At 38.4% G+C, this 25,863-nt stretch overlaps 1 protein-coding gene across 2 annotated transcripts in view; it reads left to right on the forward strand.

Annotated features, from left to right (window-relative positions):
- The window catches only part of FH (fumarate hydratase), a 43,275-nt gene that overhangs the window by 12,249 nt on the left and 5,163 nt on the right, over window positions 1-25,863 (forward strand). Inside the window, exons 3-8 of one of the 2 annotated variants that reach the window (XM_060308239.2) lie at window positions 7,698-7,808; window positions 9,705-9,833; window positions 12,705-12,887; window positions 15,067-15,232; window positions 16,371-16,574; window positions 18,154-18,281. In XM_060308239.2, coding sequence (XP_060164222.1) covers window positions 7,698-7,808; window positions 9,705-9,833; window positions 12,705-12,887; window positions 15,067-15,232; window positions 16,371-16,574; window positions 18,154-18,281 — 921 coding nt within the window. Of the gene's footprint in view, window positions 1-7,697; window positions 7,809-9,656; window positions 9,834-12,704; window positions 12,888-15,066; window positions 15,233-16,370; window positions 16,575-18,153; window positions 18,282-25,863 lie in introns of both variants that reach the window. The other variant, XM_030868591.3, reaches the window with a different exon arrangement.

Genomic DNA, 25,863 nt, shown 5'->3' on the forward strand with positions numbered 1-25,863 from the left:
GCTTTGTGAATAATAAGATGTTTCTCTCTCAGTAAAGTGTCAAAGAACTTTTTGAAGTTTAGTATACTAAAATCTTGAGCTATGTATGACTTTGAGTATTTTGGATTTTTGATAGAACTAAGTGATTTGTCTTTCATTCTTGTTTGGATTTTTCGTATTTTTACTAGAATTTTGCAGTTTGTAAGCACTTTTAATTTTGATACTTAATTTTTTAACTGATTTTTTAAATGATTTAAAAGAAAACCAATTTTTCTTTAATATTATACTTTATCTATCTTGGCTTCAGTTTGTAAAAAAGTATACACAAATTCATAAAAATACTATTTGTCATGATGTCTGGCATATAATAGGTAATATATAAGTATTTGTTCATTGCTAACATGAATGATTTAATGATTAGAAAACTTTCTACCATATTTCATTAAATCCTTAGATTAGAACTGATCCTCAATTAGAACTGATATGTACTACTAAGAAAGAAAAAGTCTGCCAATTAAAGTTGTGACATGTCATTGATTGTAGGATGCATCTTGATTTCAGGGATGTTAAAGTGTGAAAAGAATTGATGGAATATATTACATATCCTACTGGAGCCCAACTAGGGTATGAAAAATAGTCAGTGTAGGAATGCAGGATAGGCTAGTAAGCCTAGAAGGAACCAGGCTTCATCTGGTGAGATACTGTTTAACATTTATCTTCTAAATATACTTTTTATCTTACAATAAATTTAACTTCCGTAGTTTAGCTAATTACTAAGGCTTCAAGACTGAATCTTGACAGGTTCATACAATTTCCCAAGAGGCAGCTGAATCTTCTTAGAAGAATCTCTCTGTTATTGCCACCCACAGCCAGTTTAATGGTGAGGTAAACATAGGGTCAGACTACATGGTTGGGAGACAGAGGGTAGCAGATCCTAAAGTATTCTCATATAGTTCAACTCCTGGGATTAAAGAGATCAGTCTCAACCAGTATTGACTGGAGTAAGTATGGCTCATGTTTTGAATTTCCTGCTTCAACCAGCAAGGTGTGTGGTTCTGGGAGTGCATGATTGCTGCCACTGCTGCTGTCCCAGAGATAGAGAAGTTGTTTGGATTTGGACAGGTGTCTGTGAAACATGGATACGTGGGTTATCGATTTTTCACATTTGGCTTCATCTGGATTAATTTCCTGAACTATGTTAAATATAAAGCAGACTGTGTGCCTTGAGCTAAGTAGTATGATTAAACCCAACCCTTTGTACCTCAGGTCCATAGGAAAATAAAACCAAAAAAGATTATGAACTGCTATGTGAGTAAATGAAGAATAATTAGACCCTTCTTTCATCTCCAATGATACATTTACTATTTTGTTTTAATAGTGTCCAGTGAAACTTTCTGCTGTGACCTTTGTTCATTTTCATGAGTCCACAAGCACTGTGGGGTCAGTCACTCCATTCTAGTAGCCTGAGTTGATTGGCATTTGGTTGTGACTGTGGCTTGGTTGTGACTTTGGCAGTGGTTTAACCCACTGCAGTGTTCCTGTAGAAAATTAAATTCCCATTTTTTTTCATGTGTAAAGTTTTAAAGCTTCTAATCTTTTGTGCCATATATCTCCATTTCATTTGGGTAAAACACTTGTAATGTTTTAATTTTGATTTCTTAAAATTCAAAGTAAAAATGTTTTGTTTTTCTTTCCTTTTGTTTGCCCTTCAGTTTATCCTCTGTGTGACCCAGGTTCAGTGTGTCTTACTCATTACTTTTTCTTGTTTTTCCACTTCTATTTTCCTCTAAGGACTATAGCTTCTCTTTTACAAATTTATCACTCTCTTCTTCACCCTCCTTTCTTCCTTCTTTCTCATTCAAACCTGGTATGGTATCTAAATCACAGTCTATATTATTAACTTTGACAAGAACACATAATTTATTTATCTTGCGGAAAGTTACAGTACCCCAAGCCCAGTGTAGCCCTGCTTCCTGACCCAAGACTCATTTATCTTGTATTTCATTGAAACCTCATCAGAGAAATGTCCAGTGATTTATTGAGTGTCAAGGCTTCACTGACTAAATAAAATATCATGTTTTTTGGCTTTGGGATGAAATGATACCCATTCAGTAACTGGGTATTTCATACTAATTAGCAGTTAAATATATTATTTCTTTTTATTATTTGTTTATCTAGTTGAGGTATAATTTACATATAACATTAGTTTCAGGTGTACAGCATAATGATTCGATATTTGTATACATTGCAGAATGATCACCACAGTAAGTCTAGTTACTAGTTACTAGTTACATGCCTAGTAACATCCATCACTATATGTAGTTACAAGAAAACTTTTTTTCTTGTAACAAGGACTTTTAAAATCTCTTTGCAACTTTCAAATATGCAATACAGTATTATTAACTATAGTTACCATGCAATACATTACATCCCCATGATTTATTTATTTTATAACTGGAAGTTTGTACCTATTGACCTCCTTTATACATTTTGTCCACCCCCTGCCCCTGGCAGCCACCAGTTTGTTCTGTCTATGTTCTTGGTTTTCTGATTGTTGTTTGTTTTGCTTTTTAAATTCTACATATAAGTGGGATCATGTGGTATTTGTGTTTACCTGTCTGGCTTATTTCACTTGGCGTAATGCCCTCAAGGTCCATCCATGTTGTCACAAATGACAAGATTTCATTCTTTTTTATGGCCAAGTAATATTACATTGTATTTTTTACCACATCTTCTTTATCCATTCATTCATTGATGGATACAGGTTATTTCCATATCATGGCTATTGTAAATAATGCTGCTATGAACATGGGATGCATATATCTTTTCGAATTAGTGTTTTCATTTTCAAGTAAATACCCAGTAAATACCTGGAATTGCTGGATCAGACAGTAGACGTACTTCAATTTTTTGAGGAACATCCATACTGTTTTCCAAAGTGGCTGCACCAATTTACATTCCTCCCAACAGCGTACAAGATTTGCCTTTTCTCCACATCCTTGCAAACACTTACTTGTTGTCTTTTTTTTTTTAAATTTTGGGAGTAGGAGTTTATTAATTTATTTATTTATATTTGCTGTGTTGGGTCTTCGTTTCTGTGCGAGGGCTTTCTCTAGTTGTGGCAAGCGGGGGCCACTCTTCATCGCGGTGCACGGGCCTCTCACTATCGCAGCCTCTCGTTGCGGAGCACAGGCTCCAGACGCGCAGGCTCAGTAGTTGTGGCTCACGGGCCTAGTTGCTCCACGGCGTGTGGGATCCTCCCAGACCGGGGCTCGAACCCACGTCCCCTGCATTGGCAGGTGGACTCCCAACCACTGCGCCACCAGGGAAGCCCCTGTTGTCTTTTTGATAATAGCCATTCTAACAGGTGTGAGGTGGTATCTCATTGTGGTTTTGGTTTGCATTTTTCTGGTGATTAGTGATGTTGAGCATCATTTCATGTATCTGTCAGCCATCTGTATATCTTCTTTGGAAAAATGTCTGTTCTCATCATCTGCCCATTTTTTAATCAGTTTGTTTTTTGCTACTGGGTAGTATGAGTTCTTTATATATTTTGAATGTTAACCCCTTATCAGATATATGATTTGCAAATATTTTCGTTCAGTAGGTTGCATTTTCTTTTCTTTTTTTTTTTTTTTAAAGGCAGTAGACTCTTTATTTGATGTGGTTTTAAAATACATCAAAATCAAGTCCCTGGCTGTTCTGTATACCAAAAAGTTTTCAGCACACCTTCAAAGAAATCTGGGTGGCCAGTTTGGGCCATAAGGGAAGCAGTTACAGGGACAGAAGGCAGCACCCCTCCCTCAGGCAGGTGCCTGGCTGTCCCTGGGGTTACCTCCTCTGTGCTGTGCAAGGTGAGAGGGCTAGAGCACCAACTCAGCAGGCCTCGCCCTCCCCCATAGACACTAGGGCAGCTCCACTGGCCTTCTGGTCAGCCTTCCACAGGGCCACCATGATGTGGGTGGAGGAGGGGAAATAACCATCTTTACAGACATTCTCTTACAGAAAGTGCCTGAGCTCAGCCCATGGTCCAAAAACCTCACAGAAAACAAATTTTAAAAAGTACTGCTGACACCTCGTAGAATCTGGTGTACACAAAGCGCTCAGCTGAACAAGGCCCTGAACGCAGATTACTGTCAGCAGATCCTCACCTGCTGTGGTCTCCTGCAGGAAAAGCTAGCAATCTAAGAACCCAATACACAACTCTTGGTCCTAAAACTGGGGCATAAGACCTGCCCCAGTGAGGAAGGAACTGGCCTTCACTCATGGATAGGCCACCTCTTCATCTGGCCCAGGACCCTGGCTGGTGTGGGCAGCACCCAGGAGCCTGGGCTGAATTTGGAAAGCAGAGCACCTGTAGTGGTTGATAAGATTTGGTCAGTGGAGAGGAAGAAGAAGGGGATCCCCATCCATAGCCTGGCCTGGATGCCTAGAGACAGATGGCTGGAGGTGAGAGCAGAGGTTGTACCCTGCACAGCTGGGACCACCTTGCTCACTGTAGCTCCACAGCAGCTAGACTTGGTTTCTGAGCATTGCTGTCCTGTGTGGCTGTGATTTCCCACACCACACTGGACTCCAACAGTCCCCTCCCTGCCAACATTAGGACTTTAAGAGGTAACTGAAGTGGGGCAGGCAATCATGTGGGCTATTGCAAGCCTTCCTGCTGGGGGCAGGCAGAAACTTCTGCCTCTTCCCCGTGCTTCGTTAGCCCAGCAAACCCTGTATGGGATTGACAGCTCTTATGTTCCTCAGCAGAGTAGAGTAGTATCCCCTCAGCCAGGGATGGCAGATAGGTCTCAACACTTATACTGGCTGCTGGGGGAATCTTGAGAAATGAGAATATATACCAGGGATTTAGCAGGAAGTACTCTGAAGCAGATTAGTGGTACCTACCATGGGGGAAGAGGGGAAGTGATGTGCCATTCATTTGCCATCTCTGGTCTAAGTCCTAACATAATTCAGGAGTACTCTTCATGAACTTAATTATCTGAAGGATTTAAGTTAAGGGCTGAAAGAGTAGGCTCTTTGTAAGATAATGAATCGACTTCAAGAAAATACAGGAAGAAGCAAAAACTCAAGCATCTGATTCATCTTGGTCTGTGGCTCCCTCAGGTACACTGAAGCTGAGCCCCAGATGGAGATGGAGTTACAGTACCCCAAGCCCAGTGTAGCCCTGCTTCCTGACCCAAGACTCATTCTGCTGTTCCAGAACATTGTTCTGTACAAAGATTGGCTAATACTCTGGCAAGTTTGCAGTGAGCAGGACTTTCAGAGTATAGGGTATCATGTATAAGGGGTGGGAGTGGGGGTAGAGAAGGAACAGACATAACTGTCTGCAGCCATTTTTGTGGATTTCTGAGGCTTAGTCAATGGCTGAGTCTCATTCTTATCCATAAGCTGTCAGACAAGACCTGGGGGCTCCCACATAAGAAGAAGTAAGATGTCAAGGAAGACATAGCTCTTATTACTTGGGCAACAAGATCAGAGAAAATCTCAAAAGATTGTACACTGCGGGTATGGGTGTAGGAAGCAGAAACAGACTCATAAAGCCAAGGGGACAGTTGGGCCCAGGGCCCAGCAACTACTGCATGGAGATAGTGGTGATGGCATCAGCAGTGGCCTCCCAAGATTGAAACCACAGGTAAGCTTGTGGCAAAGCCATCAGAAGCCCTTTCCTTTTTCTTACTCTAAACAATCTGATTTCATCAAGCAGGAAACCTCAGCACCAACATGGCAAAGGTACCAGGTGGGGTGCTGAGGGGAGTGGGGCACTAGAGGCCAGGAACCCTGGCACCACCCCTAAAACACCCCTTCTTCCTCAGAAGATCCTCAATACAAACACTGTCACGTGCAAAACAAAAACAAAGGAAACAAAACAAAACCCAAAAACCTTTAGAAAAAATCCTTTGGGTGATCTCTTGTCAATCATTTGTGCAGGCTAGAGAGGCACCTGTGAATGATAAGGCTACTGCGAAACGTCATTGGCATGGTCCTGGCACTACCAGAGGGCAGAGGAAGTGGTGTCTGAGGGGCTCCCTAACAGCACATCATCCCACACAGAACATTCCCCAGGTCCCTTGTCCTAGGCAGGGAAGCAGTTTCATCGCTGGCTTTGAGCGCCCAATCAACACTCTGCCTGGCAACCCCTTTTCTAGGTCAAGAGAAGCAAAGGAGCTTCCAGGGAAGCTAGGAGAGCCAGAGCTGCCCAAGTCCTGCTAACAGGAGAAACACAGTCAAGGCCTGGGTGTGTCACCTGTCTCGAGCCCTGAAGGGCAGGGAGGGAGGGACTGAGCCTCAAATCGGGCAGCGAAACGCTCAAGTCACTTGTCCTGCCAGCATACTGTGACAGCAGCCGCAGATGACAGCTCCGCTTTAAGACTCTTCAGCTCACAGAAGAGCCACTGACTTCATGTGTACACACCCCCATCTCCAAGGCAAGCCCATTTTACACTTACAGATATAAGTGTATGAGGTCTTGCCCATAGGCCATACGTATGTAAAATTGACCCACAAAATCCAAAACTGCAGAGTCAGATGCCAGCTAGGTCAGAGCACCCTGGGCCTCAGCGGTGAGAGCCTCGCACAGGCCAGGCCTGGCTGGGCTGCTTGCTCCTTTCCCAGCATGCCCCTGGCACAGGCTCCCTCAGCGGTGGTGAAAGTAGGCTCCTGAAGCCCCGTTTGGCCTGATGCTCCTGTGCTCAGTGCTCCAGGACAGCAAGGAGCTTCTGTGGCCCTTGGGGAGCTAGGTGCTTGGACCCTGGGCCCCTCAGCACCCTGTTCCTTGGAGGCATTGGCAGCCTCTGGCCTCCATACAGGGCCACTGTCAATGAGGGGGCCCTGGCTTCCAGCACTCAGGTCCTGCACCCTCCAGCTGCTGCATTTTCATTTTTTTGACGTTTGCTTTGCTGTGAAGAGGCTTTCTAGTTTGATGTAGTCCCATTTGTTTATTTTTGCTTTTGTTGCTTTTTCTTTTGGACTCCTCCAGAAAATCATTGCCAAGACTGATGTCAAGGAGCTTACTGCCTATATTTTCTTCTAGGAGTTTTATGGTTTCAGATCTTAATGTTCAAGTCTTTAATCCATTTTGAGTTCATTTTTATGTATGGTATAAGATAGTGGTCCAGTTTCATTCTTTTGCATGTGGCCAGTTTTCCCAGCACCATTTTGCTACCTTTATTTTATTTGCTACTTTTAGTTTTTTCTAAAGAGAAGGAAAACTTATAATGTAGCACGGGATCCAGTGAGAGGAAATAATGGTGTAGGCTGGTGAAATGGTTATCATTTGTTTTTAAATATATGAAATAAAAACATATACATTATAATGTCTTATAATAAACAGGACAAATGGTATATATGTGTGAATGTGTGTATATGTGTGTGTGAGGCATACGTATATATCTATGAAAAGTCATTGTATTTGCTTTTGTTTGGTTCCCTAAACAAATAGATAAATGATGATTCTTGGTTTTTATATATCTATGTTTAATCTTTCTCTATATCCTAAACATTTTAGGGTCATAATGTTACTTAAGTTATTGTTTTATGTACCTGCCTAAGATAGTAATCTTAAACTTTCATGCTTTTTTCTGTACCTGCATTGTTTTTGTACCTGCATAAGATAGTAATCGTAAATTTTTGTACCTGCATAAGATAGTAATCTTAAACTTTCATGCTTAACTAAAATTGCAAATTTGAGATATTTTTCTGATTAACTCTAGATCCCAGTTATTAAAGCATTTGGCGTCTTGAAGCGAGCAGCTGCTGAAGTAAACCAGGATTATGGTCTTGATCCAAAGATTGCTAATGCAATAATGAAGGCAGCAGATGAGGTAAGAGGTGATAAGTGTGTTTACTTAATGGCATCAGACCCATATTAACTGCTGGATAATGATAAGTGCTGACACGAGGAAAGGGGCACTGTGAATTCTTTAGTTAATGAGTTTCAGCATAGGATGGCAGCATTATTATTTGGTGAGGATATTAATATGGTGCTTAAAATATTGTGGCAAATTTTTTGGGTGATTTTATACCTTTAATTTTCTTTACTTTTCCTTTTAATTTATATAGTTCAAAGAAAACTTTGAAGAGATACCCTTTGAACTTATATATTTGATTTCTTGTTTTATGTATAGATGATTCCTTTTAAAGCTAGTTGGTTATTTGATACTATGTGTGAAGAATGTAATTTCACTATTTCACTAATAACATAATTAATTGCTTACGCAATTAAAGATAAGCAGTCAGAGATAACAGTTTAAAAGCTCTGAAAATAATGTTGTTCATTGCAGTACTATTTATTATAACAGCTGCTTATGTAAGTTATATTGTGAAGCCATGGAAATTTAGTTTTTTAAAGAATGTCATAGAACAAACCCTACCATATAAGAAGTGGGGAGGAAAGATTGCAAAATGCATGTATTTTATGATCTTAATTTTATTTAGAAATAATGAACAGAAAAATATGTTTTTCTACATCTACATATGTACTCCCATTGCTGAAAGTAGAGACTAGAAGGTGATGCCAAAATGCTAATCATCTTTATTTCTGAGGGTAGAACTATGATGACTATTATGCTTTTCTTAGTTCTCAGAATTTTTTACACTGATCACCTGTTATTTTTATACAACTAGGAAAAAAGTTTTACTTTAAAGTGAATCAGTTGTTTAAGGTAATAGATTTCTAAAGTGCATGCTGATTTTTTTTAAGCTAAAATCATTCCAGAAGGTGAAGTTAAGCACCCACTCTCTTAGAAAGCTTATAATCCAAAAACTAAGAAATTAACTAAAAGGACAAAAATATGACAAAAATAAGGACAAATCTAGACCATATTTATGTCTATGCTTGGAGGTTGCTACTCATAGGACATGTGTGGGTTGCAGTAGCTATTAGTGAGCTCACAGTGTTAAGTCACTCGTTCATTATCATGCTGACTCTGGCTGTAACATCTGTTGGATATTCCTGCTGAGTACCAACAGTAAATTTATCTAGAGACTTAACACATTTGCCAGCCTTAATGGGTGGGTGGGTCTGTCTGTATATTATTAGAGGGCAGTTGAGAAATAGGAGAAAGATATCTTTGATTCAATTTTCATTTGGAATCAGTGAACTTGTTATACCATTCACAATAGATAATCTTTCACCTTTTTTTTTTTTTTAAATGTTGGGGGTAGGAGTTTATTAATTTTATTTATTTATTTTTGCTGTGTTGGGTCTTCGTTTCTGTGCGAGGGCTTTCTCCAGTTGTGGCAAGCGGGGGCCACTCTTCATCGCGGTGCACGGGCCTCTCACTATCGCGGCCTCTCTTGTTGCGGAGCACAGGCTCCAGATGCGCAGCCTCAGTAGTTGTGGCTCACAGGCCCAGTTGCTCCGTGGCACGTGGGATCCTCCCAGACCAGGGCTCGAACCCATGTCCCCTGCATTAACAGGCAGACTCCCAACCACTGCGCCACCAGGGATGCCCCAATCTTTCACCTTTTAAAGTAGCAGTGGTTAGACTGCAGGAGCTTCAATTTGCTGGACAACCACGAACTATATGGCACCATCACTAGCATATGAAAAAAGTGAATACCTTTAAAATAGTACTATAAATAGTACCAACTTAATCATATTTGATTTAATTAGCTAAATGAATATTTCTTATTTTTTAAAATTCATTTTGTAACATTTTGCTCTGCAGGTAGCTGAAGGTAAATTAAATGATCATTTTCCTCTTGTGGTATGGCAGACTGGATCAGGAACCCAGACAAATATGAATGTAAATGAAGTCATTAGCAATAGAGCAATTGAAATGCTAGGAGGTGAACTTGGCAGCAAGAAACCCGTGCATCCCAACGATCATGTTAATAAAAGCCAGGTCGGTATACAATCTTTTTTTTGTTATAACTTGAAAAGAATCCTGAGATTTTCCTTGTAAAACAGGCATTAACTTTTTTTTTAATGAGGTTTTTTTTTTTCTTTTTAAATTTATTTATTTTTGACTGCATTGGGTCTTCATTACTGTGCATGGGCTTCTCATTGTGGTGGCTTCTCTTGTTGCAGAGCACGGCTCTAGGACACAAAGCCTTCAGTAGTTGTGGCTCACGGGCTCTAGAGCACAGGCTCAGTAGTTGTGGTGCACGGGCTTAGTTGCTCCGCGGCATGTGGGATCTTCCCAGACCAGGGCTCGAACCTGTGTCCCCTGCGTTGGCAGGAGGATTCTTAACCTCTGCGCCACCAGGGAAGCCCCAGGCATTAACTTTTGACAGGGAGTGTTCATTCTGCTTACATTCTTTAATGGAAAGAACTTCTTCTCCTTATTTCTTTTAGGAATCTTGAGTCTATGTCTTAAATTTTCATAAAAAGCACCTTTAGGGAAAAAAATCACTTTTAGGACACCTGAATTTAGTATATATATATATTTTCGCTGTTTGATTTATATTTTAAAAACTCTTTCTTTTGAAATATAAAATTATTTATAAGAATTGCAAAGATATTTCAGAGTTCCTGTATACCCTTCACCCAGCTACCCTTAATATTAAATATTTTACATAACCCTGGTACATTTGTCACACTAAGAAATTAACATTGGTACAATACTCTTAATTAAACAGGCTTTATTAGGATTTCCCTAGTTTTCTATTGATCTCCTTTTTCTCTTAACCAGGATCCAGTCCATGCTCCACATTGTATTTAGTCATCATATCCCCTTAGTCTCCTCTAACCTATGAGAGCTTGTCTTTTGTCTTTGTGACTCTTGAAAGCAGTGGCCAGGTGTTTTATAGAATGTCCCTCAATATGGGTTTGTCTGTTGTTTTCTCATGATTAGACTGAGACTGTGGATTTTTGGAAAGACTTATAGAAATGAAGGGCTCTTCTTGCATCGTATCAGGGGTACATGATAGCAACATGACTTGGTACTGGTGATGTTAACTTGAATCACTTGGTTAAGATGGTGTCTCCCTGGTTTCTCCATCTTCTATTCTCTATTTGGTAGAAGTAAGCCACTGTGTCCAGCCTATACTCCAGCTACTACACTTAAGCTCCACTTCCTAAACGGAAGAGTATCAAGAAATTTTTGGACATGTGTTAAGATCACCACAGAATTAATAGAGAACTTTGAGGCTATTCAAATAGCCTCTTTCTCCTTAAACTTTTGCCTATTCATTTTAACATTCATCAGTGGATCTTGCCAATAACAACTACATTAGTGTTTCAGTAGTGATTTTCTGTTTCCCTCATTCTTTCTACATTTATTAATTGAAATTTTTCTGTAAGGAATACTGTCTTCTCTCTCCCCTGACATTTATTTATTTAATCATTTATGTATATCAGTATGAATTCATTAATATTTTTTTCTTAAGGTTATAATCCAATATTTTTGATATTTATATTGCTACTCATATTGTTGCCACAGAGCCACAGCTTGTTGGCTCCTGTGTCCTTTGGACATGCCACCATCCTTTTTCTTTTTTAAGGCACTGATTAATTTTTTGCACTATAAGATGCTCCAGGCTTCTCATCTTGTATTTTTCCTGCCCTGGCCCTCATAAGCACTCATTTTTCCAAAGAGCTCTTGGAGGATCTTATCACTTGTTGGGAAGTGATATTTAAAAACCAAGATCTGGGTTCTGAGTATAATTTAATATATTTTTAAGTAGTGAGGAAGTTTTTTCACATAAATCCATTGTATGAAGGATTTTGCAAACCCAAGGCTTGCCTTTAAATATGAGTTTATCTTTTTTTTTTTTTTTTTTTTTGGCGGTACGCGGGCCTCTCACTGTTGTGGCCTCTCCCGTTGCGGAGCACAGGCTCCGGACGCGCAGGCTCAGCAGCCATGGCTTACGGGCCCAGCCGCTCCGCGGCATGTGGGATCTTCCCAGACCAGGGCACGAACCCGCGTCCCCTGCATCGGCAGGTGGACTCAACCACTGCGCCACCAGGGAAGCCCGAGTTTATCTTTTACATATACTGAAGTCTGAAATCTACTTCAGAATAATCTAGTGTGTATGGTCAGATGGAGGAGTGAGGTGGAGTTATAGATGAAACAGGATTGGCTATATGCTAATTGTTTGAATTCAGGTGGTAGATATATGAGTGTTCATTATACCATTCATCCTACTTTTGTAAGTAGTTTGATAATGTCCATAATACAAAGTTTAACAAATGAGTAATGAATATATTTTTTTTAATAGCATCGTAATTTAAAAGTATGGGTTTACAGTTGAGGAAAGAGCATGGAGTTTAGACTACCTGGTCAGGTCCCAGTTCTGCCAACTGTAAAAATTTTGACAAGTCACTTAATTTCTTTGACAGTTTAGCTTTTCTATTTTTAAAGTGGTGACCTACCTCACAGAATTTTCCTCAAGTTTAGTAAAGGAAGAAGCGTTTGTGAAAGACTGTATGTGCTATTTAACTGTAAGATATTTTATTATTGCTATCCTTACTTACATTTGCTAGTTGTACTTCTCTATGTCTTGCTGTCATTTCTTAGCAGGCAGGTAGAGTAACATATAATACATTCATTGTAGGTGGTATATGTAATACAGTCCTAAATACCTTCCACAAAGGAAATCAGGTTGCTTCTTACTTGATCCTAAGTGACTTGCCACAGGTAAATGTAATTGAGTACTAAATATGCCAAGTTTTGAGTAGTCATTTAGTGAGATTTTTAATTGAGGCATTCAAGTTTGGTTTATTTTTGCCTCTGATTTAACATTTTACATTTCTTTTGAAAATTTTCCAACAGAGCTCAAATGATACTTTTCCCACAGCAATGCATATTGCTGCTGCAGTAGAAGTTCATGAAGTACTGCTACCAGGACTACAGAAGCTACATGATGCCCTTGATGCAAAATCCAAAGAATTTGCCCAGATCATCAAAATTGGGCGTACTCATACACAGGATGCTGTTCCACTTACTCTTGGGCAGGTATATTGCGTGCAATTAGATTTGGTTCAATTGCGGGCTTGGTACAAACGGCCAGCATATTACCCTCTAAATCACACTGGTTTAAAAGGCCAAATTTATAACAATTCAGTTCAGTGACAGATGATTCTGCATTAACCAGTCAGTAGTTTTTATTGGTATCCACTCAGAAGAGCAGAGCATACTGGCTATGAGCCAGACTCCACATCAGTCTACTTGAGTTCAAATCTTACTTTGCTATGTGCAAACTATTGGACCTTAGGAAAATTATTTAGCCTTTCTGTGCATCAGTTTTCTGAGCTGTAGAATGAGGAAAATATGTCTTTCATAGGATAGTTATGAGGTTTAAATAAGCTGATTCATGTAGAGTGCTTAGAAGCGTCCCTGACACATTATAAGCACATGTTGGTGTTAGCTGTCATCATCATCTTCATCAGTATCATTATCATAATTTCTTCCATTGTCTCTCTTACTCAAAATTAGTAAATTCTTTAAAAATTAATTTTAAAATGATTAAATGGGGCATATCTTACTCTTTACAATTGTTTTGACCACATGTAAAAGAGGTATTTCTCTCTTTTCCAAAATACCAGAAAGTATTTTTATGTTTCTTTATTGATACTTTAAAGAATGCCTAATAGTATACATTGCAAAGGAAATACAAGGAACAGTTTTTGTCTCAGTTAAGTTCACTCCAGTTTGGGAGGTAGGACATATGCAAATTCTATATCAAGTATCAAAAGATAGGTATCCAATAACAGTATTTTTGTAGAAATTCAGGTGAGGGAGAGAGTTTGGCTGCTGGTTATTTGGAAAGATTTCATTTGTAGTTTTGTTCAGATGACAGCAGACACTGAAAAAAAACCTGATCATTTACCTTAACTTTATCACGGAAGGAATGAGGAAAACTGGAAGTGATTAATTGACATACAGATGATATGACTAAACTGAGCTTGCTAAATTAAGTTGTTTCTTAGGCTGTATCTTATTTCTCTTTACATCATTGGCTCTTAGTACCATGCATAATTTCTAAGGAGATACAGTATATGTTTTTGAAACTTTTGAGTATCCCTCTGGATACTCCTTTTTGTGTGTGTTACATGTAGGAAAACCATTATATGCTGAAGTCTGGTTGGGCCATTTACTCAGCCTCCTATGTAAAATCATCATTCTTCGTATTATGACAGAAAGTTTTTTTTTTCTCTTTGATTTTATCTTATCAGAAGCATTTATACTTTTATTGTAATTGTCTTTTGAGGTTTTTGAGTGCAGTTTTTTTCCTCAATAAAAATATATTCCTGAAGTGAATCCAGCTGGTGTATATGTAAGTGGTGTTAGATCAGATGGATCAGGTCTACCTGAAAGGAGTTGTATCTTCTAAAACATTTTCTTTAGAGCAGTGTGAAATCCTAGTACTAATCAAAAGTATTCATGATTTTTCAGTGTTTTTAAGCAGGAAAAAAAGATTTAGTGTAACCCTATATCCCAGCTTGCTCAGTTGAGTTCTAGCTTATGCCTTCTGTCCCTGCATAATTCTTGATAGGGCCCTTGCTATGTTCTAAACATGATGAATTCTGTGGTTACTTTACTTAAAGGATGTTATACGGTGGGAACCAGTGTGGCATTAATAGCAGAATTAAAATGCATCTTGAAGCTATAGTCTTAACTCTAACCTGTTACCTTCTTGTGCTGTTCAGTGAGTCACGTAGCTTCTTGAGTCCCTGTAAAACATCCTCAAATTCCATATCAGGTTTTTTAACTGAAATTGTATGGAGGATATTTCTATGTTTGCATTTTTCTTGAGGGGATTCAGTTTTTTTCTTTCTCAGAGTTGTTTGAGATACACCAAAAAGTAAATAATTTACAAATAAACCAATAATTTAATCTAGTAAAGTTTTTTTTTAAATTTCCTGTGTTGTTTTTCTTTGCTTTCTATGGAAAGACTAGTTTATAAATAGGCCACATGTTATCAGTGGCATTGTCTACCTGATAGGTTTATAAATTCTCTTTCTCTCCTATACTTTGTTTATTGTATGAATCAAATAATACAGTTACCACTTGAGTAGCTTCTAATTTTGTACCTGAAACGTGTTTTTTAAAAACTTGAATTTAATGTAGTTAGAGTAACTTGTATGCCATTAGAAAATTATATATTCTCACCTTAATTTCTTTTGCTTTTCAGGAATTTAGTGGTTATGTTCAACAAGTGAAATATGCAACAACAAGAATAAAAGGTGCCATGCCAAGAATCTACGAGCTCGCAGCTGGGGGCACTGCTGTCGGTACTGGTTTAAATACTAGAATTGGCTTTGCAGAAAAGGTTGCCGCAAAAGTGGCTGCACTCACAGGTAGGTGATAACACGGTTTATTACTCATTTCCGTTATACTAGTCTGTATTTTTCTGGGTGTTTCTGCTTTGAATTCTTACAAATTTAAAGTTAGAAATAATATTTTCCCATCAAACATGTACTTTGTGTCTATTTCAGAAGTTGTAATGTTAACCTTTTGCTTTTTTAAAGTTTTCCATCTGTAAGTTCATACAGCATGTAATTATTAAAATCTGTCAGTGCTAATTTGCTTACTATCTGATAGTATTCAATTATTTTCCATTTAAAGCTGTTTTGAATACTCATTTTCAAAGCAGGAGGAATCAACTGATGGTTGAGAAATTCATTTGAATGACAAATATGTTAGAGATTGACAGGCTTAATTTCTTTTTTTCCTATGGCATGCTGTGACATTTCTTTGAATTAATGACCTTTTTGAATTCTCTTTCCTTTAGTAGAGTACTGTGCTCTTGATAATGATAACTGTTATTAGAGCTATTATCTCCAGAAAACTCTTATTAAGATGCAGATATTACCAGAGAGTTAGGGTACAGATAATTATACAATGCTTATTATTGCTTACTAGCAGAGATTTTTTTACATCAAATTTTAATCAAGAAGAACTGTATTATGGGGTTTAGAATATGTAGATTTTTTAAAATTTGAACATGGGAGAGATTGAGAATGTCTAACTCATTCTGGCTCCCTAATCTCTCAGAGGACCTTGTGGGTCCTGGCTAGAGAAGAGAATAGAACACCTAAAATGGGGGAAAAATTGTACTAGGAGAGGAGTGTGGAGTAAAGCAGAGTGAATTTTACCTACTTTTCCTCTTTACTCAAGCGTCGTCAGGCATCATACACAGGTGTTTGCAGTAGGATAATGTTTTTTCTTTCAATATTTTATATTTCTTTCAACATTTATTGTACTTGTTCTTTTTATCTTTTAAGTTTGCTAGTATCATCAGATTTTCTACCCCTTTAGGATTTCTTGAAGAAATGTAGACAAAGCTTGAGTCTTAAGCATTTTTTTCTGAAGTAAGATTTTTATTCTGTTCTTTTTTTGCTTTTCATATACTGGCACTTTCTGTTTAACTTGCTGATATTAGAAAAATGTTGAATTTTACCTGTTAACTCATATAGGTTATTATTTTTTCTTCAGGCTTGCCTTTCGTCACAGCTCCAAATAAATTTGAAGCTTTGGCTGCTCATGATGCTTTGGTTGAACTCAGTGGAGCCATGAACACTGCCGCTTGCAGTCTGATGAAGATTGCAAATGATATTCGTTTTCTGGGTTCTGGTCCTCGCTCAGGTCTGGGAGAACTGATTTTGCCTGAAAATGAACCAGGAAGCAGTATCATGCCAGGTAATCACATAGCTGGTAAATGTTAGAACTGGAACTTGACTAGAACCCAGGCATTCTCATCTACAAAGCATATCTGCTTTTGTTTAACGTGATCTCAAAGTGGATAGGGACATGTGTGGTGCACTTGTTTCACAATGTCTTTGTGGGCTGCTTTTGATCAGGACTTCTGGGGACATCACCCAACAATATAGGAGAAAAGAATTTTAGTTAGCAGCATATATTTTGATTTCCACCTTAGAAAATATGTAATAGTTCTATCTTTCACAATCCAAAGCAAATAGAATTCTAAAACAGGCTGTTAAAGTGATCTGCATGGGATGAATAAAGATGAATTATATCAAATGCCTCTTATTTCATTTTTTGCTTTAGGTTTTGGCCAGTTAGGTGAGGGAGGCTCCACAAATATGGTTGGGGCCTTGCTTTATTATATGTCTTACTTTATTTAATGAAGTTGGATTTCCTTCTTTTCTTGATGTCTGGATTCCAGTAAGTCATTTGGTAGACTCACTTGATATTCATGGAATCCAGTGGAGAAGTGTGGGCAGTACTGTTAGATGAATGTAGCTGGGTGAACAGTGACATTTAAGGAGTGCCTAATGAGTTGACTTCAGACTGGAGGGATATCTTGGCAGCAAGCTGAAGGGCTGTGCCCTTTCACCACTTTACTGGTGACTGAGGGTGAAGGTAGAGAATATGTGTTGATCATATTAGCAGATAAAGTTGAAATAGCAGTACCTCAGATGACAGAGTCTAGATTCATAAAGGACTCTGTAGTTGGACTAAAACTGACAAGAGTGAAAAAGAAAGACCTGACTATAGATTCTTTTAGATCTAGGCATGTGTAGAATGAGAAAAGATCTGATTTTAAAGTATGTCATGTTGAAAAATGACATGAGTTCAGTTGATTGCAAATTCAAGGTGATTACCTAAAGAAGAGAAATGCAGAGTCACAGATAAAGAACTAATCTTCCCACTGCATTGCTTTGTACTTGTCAGAGGAATCAGGGATGTTCGGTTCAAACTTGAGCTTGTCAGAGGAGTGTTACAGGGTGGTAGGGTTCTGGAAACTCAAATAGGAAAATTCCAGCTTAACATCAGTTTCCTCTGGGAAGCCTCCCAGATGTTGGTGAGGTGCTTCTTTTGTAAGTATTCCCATAGCAGTCTGCACTTCTCTGTATTGACCCCTTATCTATTATAATTGCCAGTTCTCTCTCCCTCGCCTCCAAGTTCTATGAGGGCAGGGGCTGCATCCTTCTTCCTCACTGTTGTATATTCAGTGCCTGGCTCCATAAATATTTCTAGAGTGCATGTAAGCCATGAAGGTGAAAAGAGCTATATTTACTGTGTAGTTGTAGGTACTCTACTTATTAGCCATTGCATGATTCAGAGTTTCTGGCTATATGGTTTGTTTCATTAAACAGCACTGATGGTTGGGACATTGCTTTATTATATGTCTTTATTTAATGAAGTTAGTTTTCCTTCTTCTCTTGGTTATTTGATATAAAACCTAATCTTAAACTCATATTTGAAGCCACAAGTGTGTTTGATGTGATTTCTCTCTTTGGTGGTTTTCTTGAAGGCAAGGTGAACCCCACCCAGTGTGAGGCACTGACCATGGTTGCAGCCCAGGTCATGGGCAATCATGTCGCCATTACCATTGGAGGCAGCAGTGGACATTTTGAGTTGAATGTTTTCAAGCCATTGATGGTAAGCTTTAAATTTGATTTTTAATGTCTTTAACCAAAAGCTAGTTGTCTTGGTTTCTGTCTTTCATTAAGGTTTCCTTACAGTTCTTTAGGTACTTGGATAATATACCTAGCAGTTGGAAGTTAAACATATGTTAATGTCAGAGGACTAATCCTGTATATTTAATTAGGTGACTTTTAGCTTAAGTAATTGGTGGTTTGCTTTTTATAATAGGAAGAAAAATTCTGGAAGTAGGGTATAAGTTTCTTTCTTTTCCCTCACCACTGGGGATGCCAATTGTTAGAAATAAGTTCCAGTCTCCTCAGTTAAAAAAAAAAAAAGAAATTCTCCTTCCAGCCTGTCTCCTTCTCATGCTGCTGCTTTCTTCCTCTCTCTGAATTCAGCCTTTTTAAAGAAATACCCACTCTCACTCTCATTTGCACTGCAGTCTGGCTTCCACCCCTGCACTTATGTTTGAATTGTTCTTGTAGCACTTGTGACCTCTTGAGTCCAGCAGACATGCCACGGCTCTCAACTAACATCTGACCTTGACTTGTTGCTCCTTGAAACACTCTTTGTCCTTGGTTTCTTCAGCACTTTCTCTCCAGTGCTCTTCCCTTTCTCAAGGCTTTCTTCCATTGGTTTTACTCTTCCACATACCTTGAAAACATTGTGTCCACTCAATCTATTCTTTTTCCTTCATCTTTATGAAGACAGAACAAAATGGCATCATCTTTTATCCAGTTTCCCCAACTTCAGATAATGGAGCTATTATCATTTACAATCCTTTATTTGTGTGAAGTGTTATATCTAAGTATATATTAGAGGCTTATTTCCAGTTTGTGTCTGGTGTAAAGTCTGATTTTAATTTGATAAGAATATGCAAATAACAAATATTAAGTGTATTCATTCAGTGTATTCATCAAATATTTATTGAGTACTAGTCTGTGTCAGGCACTGTACTCATTGCTAGTGATAGAACAATGAACAAGACAGATTTTTTTTTTTTTTTGCCCTTATGGAATGTGGAAAATAGAAGACAGACCAAAGCACAACTCAGACTGATAAACTTTTTCTTTTTAATTAATTTATTTATTTTTGGCTGCATTGGGTCTTTGTTGCTCTGCATGGGCTTTCTCTAGTTGTAGTGAGCAGGGGCTGCTCTTCATTGCAGGGTGCAGGCTCTAGGTGCACAGGCTTCAGTAATTGTGGCACGTGGGCTTAGTAGTTGTGGCTTGCAGGCTCAGTAGTTGTGGTGCATGGGCTTAGTTGCTCCACGGCATGTGGGATCTTCCCGGACCAGGGCTTGAACCCGTGTCCCCTGCGTTGCTGGGAAGCCCCAGACCGATAAGCATTTGCTTTCAGGTCAAATTCCAAACAGTTAACACCAGCTGCCTGGCAAATATATGTGCATAACAGTAAGTGTCTTGCCAAATTTTTTTAAACAAAGGTCTGTTTTGTTTTTAATAGAAAATAAGTCGAGATAATGAACATTTGCCATTTAATAAAGTCATTAGTATCAAATTAAACCTTGAAGTTCTGTGTCTTCTACTAGAGTCCATTGTTGGGAGTCTGGTTTTCAGACCCTGGGATTTTAGACCACAGAGATTAGGATGTGGATATATATCTTAATATATATTGGAAATGTTATCAAAAAGGAAAAAAACTACTAAAACAAACTAATTGACTTTATACTGTTTTAAAATACTGTGTGAAAGGTTATTTTCAAGGGATTATGGAATATTTGTTTTGTTAAGCATAAAAAATGTGATCATTAAGAACTGAGAAGCCCTGATTTCACTGATTGCCTCAAGCTCACGCTGAACTTTTTTCTTTTTGAATTTTATTTTATTTTTTTCTACAACAGGTTCTTATTAGTCATCCATTTTATACACATCAGTGTATACATGTCAATCCCAATCTCCCAATTCATCACACCACCACCACCACCCACTGCTGCTTTCCCCCCTTGGTGTCCATACGTTTGGTCTCTACATCTGACCTGTGTCTCTATTTCTGCCCTGCAAACAGGTTCATCTGTACCATTTTTCTAGATTCCACATATATGCGTTAATATATATTTGTTTTTCTCTTTCTGACTTACTTCACTCTGTAAGACAGTCTCTAGATTCATCCACGTCTCTACAAATAACCCAATTTCGTTCGTTTTTATTGGTGAGTGATATTCCGTTGTATATATGTACCACCTCTTCTTTATCCATTCGTCTGTCGATGGGCATTTAGGTTGCTTCCATGACCTGGCTGTTGTAAATAGCGCAGCAATGAACATTGGGGTGCATGTGTCTTTTTGAATTATGGTTTTCTCAGGATATATGCCCAGTAGTGGGATTGCTGGGTCACATGGTAATTCTATTTTTAGTTTTTTAAGGACCCTCCATACTGTTCTCCATAGTGGCTGTATCAATTGACATTCCCACCAACAGTGCAAGAGGGTTCCCTTTTCTCCACACCCTCTCCAGCATTTGTTGTTTGTAGATTTTCTGATGATGCCCATTCTAACTGGTGTGAGGTGATACCTCATTGTAGTTTGACTTGCATTTCTGTAATAATTAGTGATGTTGAGCAGCTTTTAATGTGCTTCTTGGCCATCTGTATGTACTCTGGAGAAATGTCTATTTAGGTCTTCTGCCCGTTTTTTGATTGAGTTATTTTTTTTAATATTGAGCTGCATGAGCTGTTTATATATTTTGGAGATTAATCCTTTGTCTGTTGATTCATTCGCAAATATTTTTTTCCCATTCTGAGGGTTGTCTCTTTGTCTTGTTTGTAGTTTCCTTTGCTTTGCAAAAGCTTTTAAGTTTCATTAGGTCCCATTTGCTTATTTTTGTTTTTATTTCCATTACTCTAGGAGGTGGATCAAAAAAAATCTTGCTGTGATTTATGTCAAAGAGTGTTCTTCCTATGTTTTCCTCTAAGAGTTTTATAGTGTCTGGTCTTACATTTAGGTCTGTAATCCATTTTGAGTTTATTTTTGTGTATGGTGTTAGGGAGTGTTCTAATTTCATTCTTTTACATGTAGCTGTCCAGTTTTCCCAGCACCACTTATTGAAGAGCCTGTCTTTTCTCCATTGTATATTCTTGCCTCCTTTGTCATAGATTAGTTGACCATAGGTGCGTGGGTTTATCTCTGGGCTTTCTATCCTGTTCCATTGATCTATATTTCTATTTTTGTGCCAGTACCATATTGTCTTGATTATTGTAGCTTTGTAGTATAGTTTGAAGTCAGGGAGTCTGATTCCTCCAGCTCCTTTTTATTCCCTCAGGACTGCTTTGGCTTTTCAGGGTCTTTTGTGTCTCCATACAAATTTTAAGATTTTTTATTCTAGTTCTGTAAAAAATGCCATTGGTAATTTGATAGGGATTGCATTGAATCTGTAGATTGCTTTGGGTAGTATACTCATTTTCACAATATTGATTCTTCCAATCCAAGAACATGGAATATCTCTCCATCTGTTGGTATCAACTTTAATTTCTTTCAACAGTGTCTTACAGTTTTCTGCATACAGGTCTTTTGTGTCCCTAGGTCGGTTTATTCCTAGGTATTTTATTCTTTTTGTTGCAATGGTAAATGGGAGTGTTTCCTTAATTTCTCTTTCAGATTTTTCGTCATTAGTGTATAGGAATGCAAGAGATTTCTGTGCATTAGTTTTGTATCCTGCAACTTTACCAAATTCATTGAGTAGCTCTGGTAGTTTTCTGGTGGTATCTTTAGGATTCTCTGTGTGTAGTATCATGTGAACTGCAAACAGTGACAGTTTTACTTCTTCTTTTCCAATTTGTATTACTTTTATTTCTTTTTCTTCTCTGATTGCCGTGGCTAGGAGTTCCAACAACAGAGTTGTTAGAGGAAATGCTTTCAGTTTTTCACCATTGAGAATGATGTTGGCTGTGGGTTTGTCATATATGGCCTTTATTATGTTGAGGTAGGTTTCCTCTATGCCCACTTTCTGTAGAGTTTTTATCATAAATCGGTGCTGAATTTTGTCAAAAGCTTTTTCTGCATCTATTGAGATGATCATATGGTTTTTCTCCTTCAATTTGTTAATATGGTGTATCACATTGATTGATTTGCATATATTGAAGAATCCTTGCATCCCTGGGATAAATCCCACTTGATCATGGTGTATGATCCTTTTAATGTGTTGTTGGATTCTGTTTGCTTGTATTTTGTTGAGGAATTTTGCATCTATATTCATCAGTGATATTGGTCTGGTATTTTCTTATTTTGTAGTATCTTTCTCTGATTCTGGTATCAGGGTGATGGTGGCCTCATAGAATGAGTTTGGGAGTTTTCCTTCCTCTACAATTTTTTGGAAGACTTTGAGAAGGATGGGTGTTAGCTCTTCTCTAATAGAATTCACCTGTGAAGCCATGTGGTCCTGGACTTCTGTTTGTTGGAAGATTTTTAATCACAGTTTCAATTTCATTACTTGTGATTGGTCTGTTCATATTTTCTATTTCTTCCTGGTTCAGTCTTGGAAGGTTATACCTTTCTAACAGTTTGTCCATTTCTTCCAGGTTGACCATTTTATTGGCATAGAGTTGCATGTAGTAATCTCTTATAATCCTTTGTATTTCTGCAGTGTCAGTTGTGATTTCTCCTTTTTCATTTCTGATTTTATTGATTTGAGTCCTCTCCCTCTTGACGAGTCTTGCTAATGATTTATCAATTTTGTTTATCTTCTCAAGGAACCAGCTTTTAGTTTTATTGATCCTTGCTGTTGTTTTCTTTGTTTCTATTTCATTTATTTCTGATCTAATATTTATGATTTCTTCCTTCTGCTAACTCTGGGTTTGATTGTTCTTCTTTCTCTAGTTCCTTTAAGTGTAACATTAGATTGTTTGAGATGTTTCTTGTTTCTTGAGGTAGGCTTGTATAGCTATAAACTTCCCTCTTAGATCTGCTTTTGCTGCATCCCATACGTTTTGGATCATCGTGTTTTCATTGTCATTTGTCTCTAGGTATTTTTTTATTTCCTCTTTGATTTCTTCAGTGATCTCTTGGTTATTTAGTAATGTATTGTTTAGCCTCCATGTGTTTGTGCTTTTTATGTTTTTTTCCCTGTAATTGATTTCTAATCTCATAGCATTGGGGCCAGAAAAGATGCTTGATATGATTTCAATTTTCTTAACTTTACTGAGGCTGGATTTGTGCCCCAAGATGTGATCTATCCTGGAGAATGTTCCGTGCACACTTGTGAAGAAATTGTAATCTGCTGTTTTTGGATAGAATGTCCTATAAATATGAATTAAATCTATCTGGTCTGTTGTGTCATTTAAAGCTTGTGTTTCCTTATGAATTTTCTGTTTGGATGATCTGTCCATTGGTGTAAGTGAGGTGTTAAAGTCCTCCACTATTATTCTGTTACTGTCGATTTCCTCTTTTAGAGCTTTTAGCAGTTGCCTTATGTATTGAGGTGCTCCTATGTTGGGTGCATATATATTTGTAATTGTTATATCTTCTTCTTGTATTGATCCCTTGATCATTATGTAGTGTCCTTCCTTGTCTCTTGTAACATTCTTTATTTTAAAGTCTATTTTATCTGATATGAGTATTGCTACTCCAGCTTTCTTTTGATTTCCATTTGCATGGAATATCTTTTTCCATCCCCTCACTTTCAGTCTGAATGTGTCCCTAGGTCTGAAGTGGGTCTCTTGTAGACAGCATATATATGGGTCTTGTTTTTGTATCCATTCAGCAAGCCTGTGTCTTTTGGTGGAGCATTTAATCCATTCACGTTTAAGGTAATTATCGATATGTATGTTCCTATGACCATTTTCTTAATTGTTTTGGGTTTGTTTTGTAGGTCCTTTTCTTCTCTTGTGTTTCCCACTTAGAGAAGTTCCTTTAGCATTTGTTGTAGAGCTGGTTTGGTGGTGCTGAATTCTCTTAGCTTTTGCTTGTCTGTAAAGCTTTTGATTTCTCTATCAAATCTGAATGAGATCCTTGCTGGGTAGAGTAATTTTGGTTGTAGGTTTTTCCCTTTCATGACTTTAGGTATATCATGAAACTCCCTTCTGGCTTGTAGAGTTTTTGCTGAGAAATCAGCTGTTAACTTTATGGGAGTTCCGTTTTATGTTACTTGTCATTTTTCCCTCGTTGCTCTCAATAATTTTTCTTGGTCTTTAATTTTTGCCAATTTGATTACTATGTGTCTCAGCATGTTTCTCCTTGGGTTTATCCTGTATGGGACTCTCTGCAGTTCCTGGACTTGGGTGGCTATTTCCTTTCCCATGTTAGGGAAGTTTTCGACTATAATCTCTTCAAATATTTTATCTGGTCCTTTCTCTCTCTCTTCTACTTCTGGGACCCCTATAATGCAAATGTTGTTGCATTTAACGTTGTCCCAGGGGTCTCTTAGGCTGTCTTCATTTCTTTTCATTCTTTTTTCTTTATTCTGTTCCTCAGCAGTGAATTCCACCATTCTGTCTTCCAGGTTACTTATCCGTTCTTCTGCCTCAGTTATTCTGCTATTGATTCCTTCTAGTATATTTTTCATTTCAGTTATTGTGTTGTTCATCTCTGTTTGTTTGTTCTTTAACTTTTCTAGATCCTTGTTAAACATTTCTTGCACCTTCTCGATCTTTGCCTCCATTCTTTTTCCAAGGTCCTGGATCATCTTCACTATCATTATTCTGAATTCTTTTTCTGGAAGGTTGCCTATCTCCATTTCATTTAGTTGTTTTTCTGGGGTTTTATCTTGTTCCTTCATCTGGTACATAGCCCTCTGCCTTTTCATCTTGTGTATCTTTCTGTGAATGTGGTATTTGTTCCACAGGCTGCAGGATTGTAGTTCTTCTTGCTTCTGCTGTCTGCCTTCTGGTGGATGAGGCTGTCTAAGAGGCTTGTGCAAGTTTCCTGATAGGAGGGACTGGTGGTGGATAGAGCTGGCTGTTGCCTTGGTGGGCAGAGCTCAGTAAAACTTTATTCCACTTGCCTGCTGATGGGTGGGGCTGGGTTCCCTCCTTGTTGGTTGTTTGGCCTGAGGTGACCCAACACTTGAGCCTACCCAGGCTCTTTGGTGGGGCTAATGTTAGACTTTGGGAGGGCTCACTCCAAGGAGTACTTCCCAGACTTTCTGCCGCCAGTGTCCTTGTCCTCACGGTGACACACGGCCATCCCCCGCCTCTGCAGGGGACCCTCCAACACTAGCAGGTAGGTCTGGTTCAGTCTCCTATGGGGTCACTGCTCCTTCCCCTGAGTCCCAATGAGCACACTACTTTGTGTGTGCCCTCCAAGAGTGGAGTCTCTGTTTACCCCAGTCCTGTCGAAGTCCTACAATCATATCCCACTAGCCTTCAAAGTCTGATTCTCTAGGAACTCCTCCTCCTGTTGCCAGACCCCCAGGTTGGGAAGCCTGATGTGGGGCTTAGAACCTTCACTCCAGTGGGTGGACTTCTGTGGTATAAGTGTTCTCTAGTTTGTGAGTCACCCACCAGCAGTTATGGGATTTGATTTTATTGTGATTGCACCCCTCCTACCGTCTCATTGTGGCTTCTCCTTTGTCCTTGGATGTGTGGTATCTTTTTTGGTGAGTTCCAGTGTCTTCCTGTCGATGACTATTCAGCAGTTAGTTGTGAT

The sequence above is a fragment of the Globicephala melas genome, chromosome 1 (assembly GCF_963455315.2).
Source record: "Globicephala melas chromosome 1, mGloMel1.2, whole genome shotgun sequence".
In the NCBI taxonomy this organism is placed as follows: domain Eukaryota; kingdom Metazoa; phylum Chordata; class Mammalia; order Artiodactyla; family Delphinidae; genus Globicephala; species Globicephala melas.